General features: G+C 40.9%; 1 protein-coding gene across 1 annotated transcript in view; it reads left to right on the top strand.

The window, feature by feature from the left end:
* The window catches only part of LOC308611321 (GRB2-associated-binding protein 3-like), a gene marked incomplete at its 5' end in the record, with an annotated part of 32011 nt that overhangs the window by 5816 nt on the left and 12012 nt on the right, over positions 1 to 14183 (top strand). Inside the window, 4 exons of the mRNA XM_081260148.1 lie at positions 8389 to 8444; positions 8921 to 9140; positions 11304 to 11385; positions 12377 to 12479. Coding sequence (XP_081116274.1) covers positions 8389 to 8444; positions 8921 to 9140; positions 11304 to 11385; positions 12377 to 12479 — 461 coding nt within the window. The remainder of the gene's footprint in view (positions 1 to 8388; positions 8445 to 8920; positions 9141 to 11303; positions 11386 to 12376; positions 12480 to 14183) is intronic.

Raw genomic sequence — 14183 nt, 5'->3', positions numbered from 1 at the left:
TTTAAATACTGCTGCTGTGAACATTGGGGTGTATGTGTCTTTTCAAATTAGAGTTCTCATTTTTTCCTGATATTTGCCCAGCAGTGGGATTGCTGGATCATATGGTAGCTCTAGTTTTAGTTTTCTGAGGAACCTTCATGCTATTTTCCATAGTGACTACACCAATTTACATTTCCACCAACAGTGTACAAGGGTTCCCTTTTATCCACGTCCTCACCAGCCTTTGTTATTTGTTGCCTTTTTGATGATGGCCATTCTGACAGGTATGAGGTGATACCTCATTGTGGTTTTGATTTGCATTTCTCTAATAATTAGAAATTTGGAGCATCTTTTCATCTGCCTGTTGGCTATCTGTATGTTTTCTTTGGAAAAATGTCTATTCACTTCTTCTGTCCATTTTTAAATCAGGTTGTTTGTTTTTTTGACATTGAGTTTTATGAGCTGTTTATATATTTTGAATATTAAACCCTTGTTCGTCATATCATGTGCAAATATTTTCTCTCATTCTGCAGGTTGCTTTTTGTTTTGTTGGTGGTTTCCTTTGCTGTGCAAAAGATTTTTAAGTTTAATTAGGTCCTGTTTGTTTATTTTGCTTTTATTTCTTTTCCTTAGAAGTTGGATCCAAAAAATATTGCTATGATTTATGGCAAAGAGTGTTCTATGTTCTCTTCTAGGAGTTTTATGGTTTCAGGTCTTGCAGTTAGGTCTTTAGTCCATTTTGAGTTTATTTTTGTATATGGTGTGAGGAAATGTTCTAATCTCACTGTTTTACATGTAGCTGTCCAGCTTTCCCAGCACCACTTATTGAAGAGACTGTCTTTTCTCCACTGTATATTCTTGCCTCCTTTGTTGTAGATTAATTGACCATAGGTGTGTGGGTTTATTTCTGGGCTCTCTATTCTGTTGCATTGATCTATGTGTCTGTTTTTGTGGCACTATCATTCTGTTTTGATTAATGTAGCTTTGTAGCATTGTGTTAAGTCTGGGAGGGTTATGCCTCCTGCTTTGTTCTTTTTCCTCTGGATTGCTTTGGCATTTCAGGGTCTTTCATAGTTTCATTCAGGGTCAAAATCCATATGAATTTTGGGATTATTTGTTCCAGTTCTGTGAAAAATATGGGTATTTTGATAGGGATTGCATTAAATCTGTAGATTGCTTTGGGTCCTACGGACACTTTAACAATATTAATTTTTCCAATCCAAGAGCGCAAGATATCTTTTCATTAGTTTGTATCATCTTCAGTTTCCCTCATCAGTGTTGTATAGTTTTCAGAGTATAGGTCTTTCACCTCCTTGGTTAAGTTTATTCTTGGTTATTTTATTCTTTTTGATGTGATTTTAAACAGGACCATTTTCTTGCTTTCTCTTTCTGATAGTTCATTATTAGTGTATAGAAATATGACAGATTTCTGTATATTAATCTTGTATGCTGCAACTTTGCTGAATTCATTTATTAGTTCTAATAGTTTTTTGTGGAGACTTTAGGGTTTTCTATATAAAGTATGTCATCAGCAAATACTGACTGTTTTACTTCTTCCTTTCCAATTTGGTTGCTTTTTATTTCTATTTCTTGTTTGGCTGCTGTCGCTAGGACTTCCAATACTCTGTTAAACAGAAGTGGTCAGAGTGGGCATCCTTGTCTTGTTCCTGAATTCAGAGGAAAGGTTTTCAACTTTTCACCGTTAAGTATAATGTTAGCTGTGGGCTTGTCATAAATTCCCTTTATTGTGTTGAGATATGTTCCCTCTATACCCACCTTGAAGAGAGTTTTTATCATGAATGGATGTTGAATTTTGTCAAATGATTTTTCTGCATCTATTGAGATGATCGTGTGATTTTTATCCTTCCTTTTGTGAATGTGGTGTATCACATTGATTGATTTGCGAAAATTGAACCATCCTTGTGTTTCTGGAATAAATCCAACTTGATTCTTTGATGGTATATGATCCTTGTTATATATTGTTGGATTTAGTTTGCTAATATTTTATTAAGGATTTTTGCATCTATATTCATCAAAGATATTGACCTGTAATTTTCTTTTTTTGTAGTGTCTTTGTTTGGTTTTGGTATCAAGGTGATGGTGGCCTTGTAGAATGAATTTGGGAGTGTTCTGTCCTCTTCAATTATTTGGAATAGTTTGAGAAGGATAAGTATTAGTTCTTCTTTATATGTTTGTTAGAATTCCCCTGTGAAGCCATTTGGCCTTGGAGTTTTATTTTCTGGGAGTTTTGGGGTTTTTTTAATACAAATTCATTTTCACTACTAGTGACTGGTCTGTTCAAATTGTGTGTTTCTTCTTGTTTCAGTCTTGGCAGGTTGTATATTTCTAGAAATTTGTCCATTTCTTCTAGGTTTTCCAATTCTTTGGCATTAACTATTTGTACTATTCTTTTATGATTTTTTAAATCTCTCTGGGATCAGTTGTTATTTCTCTTGTTTCATTTATTTTGTTAATTTGGGCCCTCTCTCTTTACTTCTTGGTGAGCCTGGCTAAAGGTTTATGAATTTTGTTTACCTTTTCAAAAAAGCAGCTCTTGGTTTCATTGATCTTTTCTATTGTTTTTTGATCTCTATTTATCTCCTCTCTGATCTTTATGATTTCCTTCCTTCTGCTGACTTTGGCCTTTGTTTGTTCTTCTTTTTCTAATTCTTTTAGATGGTAGGTTAGGTTGTTTATTTGAGATTTTTCTTGTTTCTTGAGGAAGGCCTGTATTGCTGTAAACTTCCTTCTTAGAACTGCTTTTGCTGCATTCCATAGACTTTGGAGTGTTGTGTTTCCATTTTAACTTGTCTCAAGTTATTTTCTGATTTCCTCTTTGACTTCTTCATTGACCCATTGATCTTTATTAGCATATTGGTTAGTCTCCACACATTTGTGCTTTTCCTATTTTTCTTTCTATAATTGATTTCTAGTTTCATACTGTTGTTGGAAAAATACTTGATATAATTTCTATCCTCTTAAATTTGTTGAGACTTGTTCTGTGGCCTAGCATGTGATTTATCCTGGAGAACATTCCATGTGCACTTGAAAAAAATGTGTATTCTGCTGTTTTTGGATTGAATGTCCTGTAGATATCTATTAAGTCCAACCAGTCTATTGTGTCATTTAAGACCACTGTTGCCTTACTGAGTTTCTGTCTGGATGATCTGTCCATTGATGTCAGTGGGATGTAAAAGTCCCCTACTATTCTTGTGTTACTGTCAATTTCTTCCTTTATGTCTGTTAGTATTTGCTTTGTATATTTAGGGGCTCCTGTATTGGGTGCATATTTGTTAATGAGTGTAATATCCTCTTTTTTTATCGATCCCTTTATCATTATATAGTGTCCTTCTTTGTCTTTTGTTATAGCTTTTGTTTTAAAGTCTGTTTTGTCTGATAGAAGTATTGCTACTCCCACTTTTTTTGTTATTTCTGTTGGCATGAAATATTCTTTTCCATCCCTTCACATTCAGTCTTTGTGTGTCTTTAGCCCTGAAGTGAGTCTCTTGTAGGTAGCATATTGAAGAATCTTGTTTTTAATCTGATCAGCCAGCCTATGTCTTTTTTTTTTTTTTTTTTTTTTTTTTTTTTGGTATGCAGGCCTCTTACTGCTTTGGCCTCTCCCGTTGTGGAGCACAGGCTCTGGACATGCAGGCTCAGTGGCCATGGCTCATGGGCCCAGCCGCTCCACAGCATGTGGGATCTTCCCGGACCGGGGCAAGAACCTGTGTCCCCCACCTCAGCAGGCAGACTCTCAACCACTGTGCCACCAGGGAAGCCCCAGCCTATGTCTTTTGATTGGAGCATTTAGCCCATTGACATTTAAAGTAATTATTGATAGATATGTATTTATTTCCATTTTATTGCTTGTTTTTGGTTGTTTTTGTAGGTCTTCTCTGTTCATTTCTTCTTTTTGTGTCTTCCCTTGTGGTTTGATGATTTTCTTTAGTTTATGTTTGTGTTCCTTTCTTTTTAGTCTTTGTGTATCTATTGTAGGTTTTTCATTTGTGGTTATCATTGGGTTCATATATGTTGACTTATAACTGTATCTACTTGTTTTAAACTGATAGTCATTTAAATTCAAACAAATTCTAGAAGATTTACATTTTTTACTCCCTTCCCCCACATTTTGCGTTTTTGACGTCATATTTTACATCTTCATGTCTATCCCTTAACTCTTTATTGTAGTTATAGTTGATTTTATAATTTTTTGTACCGTAATCTTTGTACTGGCTTATTTAAGTGGTTGATCCTTAGTCATTACTATATATTTGCCTTTCCTAGTGGGATTTTCCTTTTCCTATAGATTTTTCCTTCTTTTCTGCTTAGAGAAGACCTTTTAACATTTCTTTTAGGGTAGGTTTAGTATTGATGAACTCTTTTAGTTTTTGCTTGTCTGAGAAGCTCTTTATCTCTCCTTCGATCCTAAATGATGATCTTGCTGGGTAGATTATCCTAGGTTGCAGGTTTTTCCCTTTTAGGACTTTGAATCTATCACTCCACTCTCTTCTGGCCTGCAAAGTTTCTGCAGAGAAATCAGCTGATATAGCCTTATGGGGATTTCCTTGTAAATGACTATTTTTCTCTTGCTGCTTTGAGAATTATCTCTTTATCTTTAACTTTTGCCATTTGATTATGATATGTCTTGGTGTGAGTCTGTTCGGGTTCATTTTGTTTGGGACCCTCTGTGCTTACTGTACAGGAAGGAAACAGGATATCTGTTTCCTTCTTTAGGTTTGGGAAGTTTTCAGCCATATGTTCTGCAAATACATTTTCAATGCTTTTCTCTCTCTTTTCTCCTGGAACCCCAATGAAATGAATTGTTGGTATGCTTTTGCTAGTACCTAGAGGAATGGAGTTTTTTATATGCTTTGATCCAAATCAAATTAGACCCCTTTGGCAAAGAAGCTTCTGGTCTTCACAACTTGCCTTGCCCTGGTAGAACTACTTCTGAGTGAGCTGGTGAGGGGTATGGGAGCACCCCAAGCTAAAATGCCACAGATTCTCAGTGTTCTTACCGGATTCCAGTAGTTGTTTTTCATTTCTTCAATAAATCCTTCCCAGTATAATATGCAACAATTTTGTTGTATGCTTTTGGTAAATTTTCAGAGTCCCCAGATAGTTGTGCTTGACTTTTTAAAAATAGTTTTGTACACTTGTATAATTGTTTTTTGGAGAATGGCTTTTCTGAGCTCCTCATTCAGCCATTCCAGTAATACCACCTTCCTCTGTTTGCTAATATTTTTGTGGAGTGAAGTAGAAAAGAATAGCTTTATTGCTTTGCCAGGCAAAGGGAGCTGCAGCAGGCGAATGCCCTTAAAACTGTGTGTCCCAACTTGGAGAGGGTAGTGAGAAGTTTTACAGTAATGGTTCAAAGAGGGTGTGACATTTGTTAATATTTTATTTAGGATTTTTGCATTGTTAATCATAAGTGATATTAGTCTGTACTTTTCTGATATATTTTATGTTTATCAGGTTTAGCTACCAAAGTTATACTTGCATCATAAAAAGAATTAGAAATATTCCTTGATTTCCTAAACTCTTGAACAAATTTGTGAAGCATTGGGACTGTCTGGTCTTTGAAGTTTTGGTAAAATTGTCTGTTGAAACCATCTGATCTTCGTAACTTTGTCTATTTTATTCTTTGGAAATTTTTTGTGTCAATTTTGCTGTAGTGTATTTTTTGGAAAATTATCCATTTCATCTAGATTTTAAAATTTATTTGTGTAAAGGCATGCAGAATTGTCTCTTTTAAAAAAATTCCTCTGTTTCAATGATAATTTTTTCCTTGTCAATTCTTATTTTGGATATTTGTGCCCCCCTCTTTTATTGATTAGATTGGCTAGTCGGTTGCCTTTAGGTTAATTTTTTTCCCCAGGAAACCAAGATTTTGATTTTTTAAAATTAATTCCACTATTTCTCTGTACTCTATTATTTTTTGCTTTTATCTTTATTTTATCATTTCTTTTCGTTTTCTCTATTGTGCTTTTTTAGCTTTGAGCTGGTTATTTAATTCATCTGTTTCATTCTGTCATTATTATTGATATAATGTTTTAATAGATTTTACATTCTGGGTAGAATTGACCATTTATTTATTCCAGGTACTTGATGGGCCCTTTCAATATTAGATTCAAGTGTTACTTTATTTGTGGACCTTTTCTTGGATTATGATTTCAATATTTTGTAAAATTAATTTTTATTGGAGAATAGTTCTTTACAATGTTGTGTTAGTTTCTACTGCACAGCAAAATGAATCAGCTGTATACATATACATATGCCCCCTCCCTTTTGGACTCCCTTCCCGTTCACGTCACCACAGTGCATTGAGTAGGTTACCCTGTGCTATACAGTAGGTTCTCATTAGTTATCTATTTTACACATAACATCAATAGTGTATATATGTCAATCCCAATCTCCCAGTTCATCCCACACCCCCCTTCCCCCTTGGTGTCTATACGTTTCTTCTCTACATGTGTGTCTGTATTTCTGCTTTGCAAATAGGATCATCTATACCATTTTTCTAGGTTCCACATATATGGGTTAATATGTGATATTTGTCTTTCTCTTTCTGACTTACTTCACTCTCTGTATGACACTGTCTAGGTCCATCCATGTCTCTACAAATGACCCAATTTCATTCCTTTTTATGGCTAATATTCCATTGTATATATGTACCACATCTTCTTTATCCATTCCTCTGTTGATGGACATTTAGGTTGCTTCCATGTCCTGGCTATTGTAAATAGTGCTGCAATGAACATTGGGGTTCATGCCCCTTTTTGAGTTATGTTTTTCTCTGGGTATATGCCCAGGAGTGGGATTGCTGTGCTGGGTCACATGGCAGCTCTAATTTTAGTTTTTTAAGGAACCTTCATACTATTTTCCATAGTGGCTGTATCAATTTACACTCCCACCAACTGTGCATAAGGGTTCCCTTTTCTCCACACCCTCTCCAGCGTTTGTTATTTGTAGACTTTTTAATGATGGCCATTCTGACCGGTGTGAGTAATACCTCATTGTAGTTTTGATTTGCATTTCTCTAATAATTAGTGATGTTGAGCATCTTTTCATGTTTTTTGGCCATCTGTATGTGTTCTTTGGAGAAATGTCTATTTAGGTCTTCCACCCATTTTTTTATTGGTTTTTTTTTTTTTGATATTGAACTGCATGAGCTGCTTGTATATTTTGGAGATTAATCCTTTGTCAGTTGCTTTGTTTGCAAATATTTTCTCCCATTCTGAGGGTTGTCTTTTCGTCTTGTTTATGGTTGCCTTTGCTGTGCAAAAGCTTTTAAGTTTCATTAGGTCCCATTTGTTTGTTTTTATTTCCATTTCTCTAGGAGGTGGGTCAAAAAGGATCTTGCTGTGATTTATGTCAGAGAGTGTTCTGCCTATGTTTTCCTCTAAGAGTTTGATAGTGTCTGGTCTTAATTCCATCAATCTCCATCACATCTTTCTGAGCTGGGAGTTATTCTCTTGCTTTAAGATGATGTTGACTCTTCAGTTTGTTTCTCAGAGGCAGCCTGGCTTTTCACATGTCTAAGTTCTAGGAAGACATTTTGCTCTGGTCCCCACGTGCTGAGGGCCCATTTTGGTGGTGTTCCCCACCACCAGCCACCATCTCCTCCTGTGGGCTCTCGCAGTCCGGGGCCCCTGACTTTCCTCCTTCTCCACTTGCTCTCTCTCAACATGAGCCAGTGCTCATCTTCCTACTCTTTGAATATTGAGAGTCTCTAGGATTTTATATTTAAACTTTTCTCAACATTTACAACCTAGATCATCTCCTCTACTCTTAGGTTTTGACTGTCATCTCTAAGCAGGTCTCATTTGAATCGAGGCCCATATATCTTGCTACCTTCTGGACATCTCCTATTTCAGTTCAACAGTTATTCTAAGTTTATGTCACATCCGTCTCACAAATGTCTGATCCTGGATTCATCCAGCTCTCCTCTCTCTCCGGATCTGTTCCTGAGGCGCTGACTCTTGCTTCAGAAGTTCATGGTCACCGATTCGCGCTGCTGCTCTGCAAAGGCTTTTATTCACCCCGTGCTCCTGCTCATCACAAGGGCTATTTCATGCCTGCTCCCCTCTCCTCAAACCTCCAGCTCTGTCTCTACCATCTCTAAGTGCAGAAAATTCATGTAACAAATGCAACGAGCATTTGTTAATTACTTGCTCTGACTCTCCCCAGTTCACAGAGAGAACTGAAGCCGTCATACAGCAACCTCTTCAAAATCTGGTCCGCTTTCCATCTGTGGGGGGAAGGTGTTCTGACTGCCCAGCTAGACTCAATAGCAAGTCTCTCTCCCTCTCTGGAGCTGCACACAGGGCCCTGAGGCGCATAGGTACTTGGAGCCTAGTTTCAACTGATGTTGTCCGCATTTTTCACCACCCTGCTTGTTTCTTGCAGGTGATGTAGAAGGCCAATCTTTAAGACACCGAGATAAGCGGCTAAGTTTAAATTTGGTAAGTTTGGTACTTGAGTTTCTTTCAGCCTCAATTTTTACCAAAAAAATACCCTGACCTACTTATGTTCCCATGATATCTTTTGAGACAGCACTGTGAATCTCTGAGGAGCCCTCCAGTCTCCCATCAAGGCTTAAACTTGTCTGGGAGCTACTGGACTTTGTGTGCTGTGAGGACCCTGCCAGTTCTAATGGTCCAGAGGCTTCCCCAAACTTGGGGTACCTGCTGAAGTCATCACATGATACTTAAAGCATTTGCATAAATTCATTAACCTCTGTCTTCCAGCATGAGATCTAGGCGAATCATCACCTACCTCACATGATAAGTCCAGAGGCAGAGCTTGAGTTAGAGGCTTGTCTGACTTTCCTAAGAAAATTCAAAGTTATTCTTGGATAATCTGCAACTGAAATGCCATGTGCAGCCGAGGCTGCCCACTGGAAGCAGTTTCCATGGCTATTCTGTGCTTTCCCTTGCAGCCGTGCAGGTTCTTCCCGATGTCCCTTCCGGGTTCTGCCAGCACTGAGGACAGTTACATGCCCATGAGCCCCCAGGCCACCGCCTCTGCTCTCGGACCCCACTGCAGCCCTGACGACTACATCCAAATGAGCTCAGGAAGCATCTCCAGCCCATTGCCCGAGCTCCCGGCGGACCTGGAGCCTCCCCCCGTGAATAGAGATCTCAAGCCTCAGAGGAAATGTAAGTCACTTCCCCAGGCCTGCTGTGCGGGACTGGGGAGCAAGGTCTGGTGGCCGTGTGGAAAAGCTTCCGTCCTGACCGTCTCTGGGAAGGGGACACTAGAGAAACCAGCCCAGGGGCCTGGGAAGCACAAGGGCAGGGAGAAATGGCTGGGATTGAGTGGGGAGGGCTGAGGAGCCCTTCTGCCCCAGATCCTAAGGATAAAAGGAACCGGGGGACTTGCAATCACTGTGGCCTGGCAAATGCAGCCTCTGAAGCCAAGTTCATTCCAGAGGACTCATCTTTGGCTGCTTCCCTAACAAAGTCCCAGAAATAAGTGAGGATGGGTGAGAATGGAACCCACCTGTCCTCTCTTTGTTTAGACAGCACTTAAATGTAATCACAGTGTCCACCTTGTGTAAGGCAGCCAAGAATGGCCTTTGACACTGATTCCTGAATGTAGACCTGGTCGTATGCCACGTCGCTCAGTGCCCTGCTAGTGCCTGGCAGAAGAGGTGTGTGGGGCGGGGGCATGTGGAGATGAGCAGCCGGAACCGGCAGGGAGGAGGGCGAAGAGGGGACGAGCAAAAGCAGGTCAGAGTAACTTGCTAACTTCCTTTTTCGCTCGTCGTCACCTGCCCAGTAGGGCTGGGCGATTCCAAGGAAATACCTGGTACCGTGACCGTGACCCCTGACAGTCCATTGGCTCCATCGCCGCCTCTGCTGCTTCAGGTGGCCACGCCCAGAGCTGGAACTAAGTCGTCTGCTTATGTCCAGTCCACTCCAGCCTCCCTCTCTTCAATTCGAGTCAAATCACATTTCTGGGGGAGGCACAGATGAGGAAGCAAGCAGGGAGAAAGATATGTCCAAACCACCTGGAAGAAAAATAGTTATTCAATAGGTACTAAATAGGAGAACAGACCCTGTCTCGTGAGCTTTAGAGGAAATAGCCATTCAGGCTGGCCAGAAACCATTTCACAGGGACCTGTAACTTTGAGGTAGATACTGTTGTTTTGCTCAGTGACTTTTCTGTAGCAATGCTGTGCAACAGAACTTTCTGTAATGAAGAAAATGTGGCTGTTGAACAAGTGAAACGTGGCCAGTGCAACTGAGGAAGTGAATTTTTAAATTTCATTTAATTTTAACGTATTTAAATTTCAATAACCACATGTGGCTAGTGGCTACCACGTTGGATGTTAGAGCTCTAAAAGACCTAGTGATGGAGGTGCAGAGATTTTGGTTGGACGTGTGGTTGTGGATTAATTGGGACACCTGGGCCGGGAGGGGCTGGTTCTTACACGTGTGGCTCCAGGGATGGACCCTGTGGCCCAAGTGAGAGAGGCAGGGGGTGAAGCCAGGAGGCGGCTGGTCAGTGAAGCCAAGGCCAGGGTGCATCACAGCCAGGAGAGACCTTCTCCCCGGGGACTACACGACGCATATGTCCTTTCCAGCTCAGCACCTGGCAGGTCTGAGGCTCCTGGGAAACTGATTGAGCAGCACGGAAGTCACTGGCAATATGGAGCGGAGTTAAACACTCTCCACCTGTGTGGCCTAGTGAGGAAAGAGCTAGAAGACCAAGCAATAGAGGAATACACTCACGGCCAACTCAGCAAGGCGGGCAGCTAAGGCAGAATGGGATGCCGAGGCTACTGCAGTGAACAAGCCAGAAAACCCTGTGCTCCCAGAACGTGGTCGGTCTAGAGCCGAATGAGATCATCACAGCTGAATGTATCATCACGAAGTGGGCGAGTGCTGTGAAGGGTAAGCACAGGAACTCATGAGAGCCCATGAGCTGGGCCTTATCTTGCCTAGAGGTCAAAGAAGGCCTTCCTAAGCAGGACATGTTGAGCTGAGATCCGAAGATGACTCTAACTAGACAGACAGATGGGGAAGAAAGGTACAGTTTCAGTTTGGGACACCTAGAACCATGCCTGACAGTGAGTTCTCAATAAGTGTGTAGTGACTGGATGTAAGCCCAGCTGATGATGTGGCCACTGGCTCGGTGGTTGTCCCCTCTACTCCCAGTGAGGCAGGGAAGAGTAGGACAGCACAAAGCATGCTCATCATCAGCACTGCTTGTAAGTAAATGTGGATCTGATGGAATGTCATAGTTTTATATTCTTCAGTTTCTGGCCTTGAACCCCTGAGAACTTACCATGTTGGCTGTCATGTGTTATCTTGTAGCACGGTCACCTCCCCTGGACCTGAAAAGCCTCTCCACCATCCGGGAACACACGGCTCTCACCAGGACCCGCACTGTGCCTTGGTGAGTCTTTGATTGCTCATAGGGGCCTCATCTGGTGCACTCCCAGCGTTACTCAGGCCTCGGTGGTTAAAGGTAGTCGAAGCCCACTGGATCTAGCTTAAGCCGAACAAGGGATGGGATTTATTATCTCGAGCTGGAAGTGTTTTGTAGGTCACAGAGGAAGGACCATAAGTGAGTCTCCCAGGACAATGGAATCGGGAATGAGAGTGCTGCTGGGAACCTGTCTCTCACGTCTGCTTCTCTGTTGCACAATCCTCACGGCCTGAGATAGCTGTCCCTTAGATCCTTATTTACATGCTACAACCCTAGTACCAACAGAGAAAGTTCTTTTTCAATCCCAATTCACATGGGCTCAGTAGACAAACCCCAAAATGTATCTGCACTCTCTCATCTCACCTTGTAGCAATTTCAGAGTCCTTGTAGGAATTTCAGAGTCCTGAGCCTGGCCTGGGAGTTTCTTAGTTCACCCTATATGCCGCAGGACACAGTGGCTCTGTAAAGCAGAATTCTGCAGTGAACTACATTTCCAGACAGAAGTACAGAGCCTTGGCCTCTGCTTCTGACTTGGGAGTATGATGAAAGTGGATTTGTAGTCTTGATCTCATCCTATCAAAGGAATGACCACACTTCCTTACTTTTCCTGGTTACTCTGAATGGAAAGAAGAGAGCCTCAAAGGAGCGTTTTTGTTCTGTTTTGTTTTTCTCTAAATGATATGATGCCTTGGTCTCTTTCTAGAAAGCTCATGAGCTGTGTCACATGGAGGGCCTGGAAAAAAATAGCCTTTGAGAATTGGGAACCCTTTGCCCCATAGCAGGATGGCAGCTGTGGGGTAGTCTCTCTCCTGGTTCAGGAATTGCTTTGGCCAGGAGGAGGTTGCATGGGGAAGCGGGGGCGAGGGCCGAAACCCCAGAGGGGCCATGTCAGTTCTTGGCTGGCTTTCAGAGCAGCTGTAAGACATTGCTTTGACCTCATCTATATTTCTGTTCTTAGCAATCGAACCAGCTTTCTCTCTCCAGAAAGAAATGGTATTAATTCTGCAAGATTTTTTGCCAATTGTGTTTCCAGAGAAGAGGAACAAAGCTACATGCAAATGGTAATCCTATATTTTTCACACTCTTCGTATTCTTCACCCCAATCTATATTCTTATCAGTTCACTATAAAGGAAACATAGCATTCAGAAAGTCCCGTGCAATCTTAAAACAATTACTTGACTGTAATACCAGCTTACAATGTTTTCCAGACGGGGAACAAGTTGTTATGAAGTCGGTTTTCTTTCCTGCGATATTCAGCTCCTCGTACCATTTTGAGGCCACAGTTTTAAGTGTACCCAGGGCTGCAACGTGTAATGGGAAAATGGAAATGCTAGCGGTTCTTTTCACCATGGCTGGGATATCGTGTTTGACCGCAGTAGCTTTGTAGCTCCCTGTATGTCCAGAGTCTAAGCTGTGAAAACTCACACATTGGATGTTCCCGTCCACCACACCACCGGGTAGCCCTGCCCTGACTGCCTCCGAACCTTTACCAAAGATAAATCAGAGTCCCGTTGGGAGGGTGGCCCAGTGTCCCGGGTCATGGATGGGTCTAGTCTCTGGAGACTCCTGGTAGAGTCTTTCTGTGGCCCAGAGTGCACAGAGACCCGATATCTCGATCCTTTGATGAACGATTTATGGTTCAATCTCTCCTCCTGCCCTGTGTTGTCCCTTCCATTCTCTCTACTTTGGATTCTGTTGAGAATGGGTTACTGAAGAGAAAGAGGGTCTTTTAGCACCTCTGGCAATTATCAGGCCCTTTAGCCAGAACTTTAAAATGTAGGGAACTCTAGAGAGAATCTCTGTTTAAACTATGAAATTTTGAAAAACAGATCTTAGAAGGACAGTGTTCAAGGCACTGAGACTATATACTTTTCAGAAGAGAACTCTGCCTTCCTATACGTGACAATAACAGGCATTTACAATTCTCAAAACAGTCATCTCCAGTGAAGCAGCAATTAAATGCTTCATTTTGCCTTTCTATTTGACAGATTGTTCTGTGAGTACCCATATGCAGGTGGAAAGTGACTCATATCCAGTCTGCTGTGGTATTCCCAATATTTTTCACACTTAGTAATGGCCCTTGGGAAACCTCTAGAAGAAAACACTCTTATAAAAGATACTGCCCAGCTGTGCTTTGTCTCCAGAGAACAGAGAAGGGAAGTGAATCTATAGCCTCATAGAAGCAAGTGCAGAGTCATTCCAGACACTAACCGTTATTTCTGATCTTTGAGGTTGTGAGAAAGACCAGTGTTTCATTAACAGCATAATTCAGGATTGCTTTCTTGCCTGTATATAGTCATTGATTAATGACTCTCTCTGTACATTACTAGGCAATATGACCCAGTAGATTAAGAGCCCAGAAAACTGGCTGAAGGAAGGTAGCTCTGAGGGAACCACCACATAAATGAATTTAAAGCCTTCCCACCTCATTCAATTGTGTGTTTTAAATTCAGTAATATGATATTTTCAAATGACTTTGATTTACATTATTTCACTTGTTCCACAAAACAACCCATTTGGTAGACAGAACTAATATGATTCAGTTTCGATTTTGCACATAATCATATGCATAATTTTTTTCTCTTTGAGGACAAGTTCTTATCTGAATGTAAAAATTTAGGCTAGGGGCTGAAATACAAGTTTTGTTTTATTAAAGTCACCTATTCTTCCTTAGCTACTTTATTTTTTAATGAAATATGGTTGACGTTCAACATTTTGTTTGTCTCAGGTGTACTACATAATGATTGACATTTGCATACATGAA

This window comes from Mesoplodon bidens (assembly GCF_964165515.1).
Source record: "Mesoplodon bidens genome assembly, contig: HAP1_SCAFFOLD_923, whole genome shotgun sequence".
NCBI lineage: Eukaryota > Metazoa > Chordata > Mammalia > Artiodactyla > Ziphiidae > Mesoplodon > Mesoplodon bidens.
The sequence above is the reverse complement of the archived record's forward strand: the minus strand, read 5'-3'. Positions and strand labels throughout refer to the sequence as shown.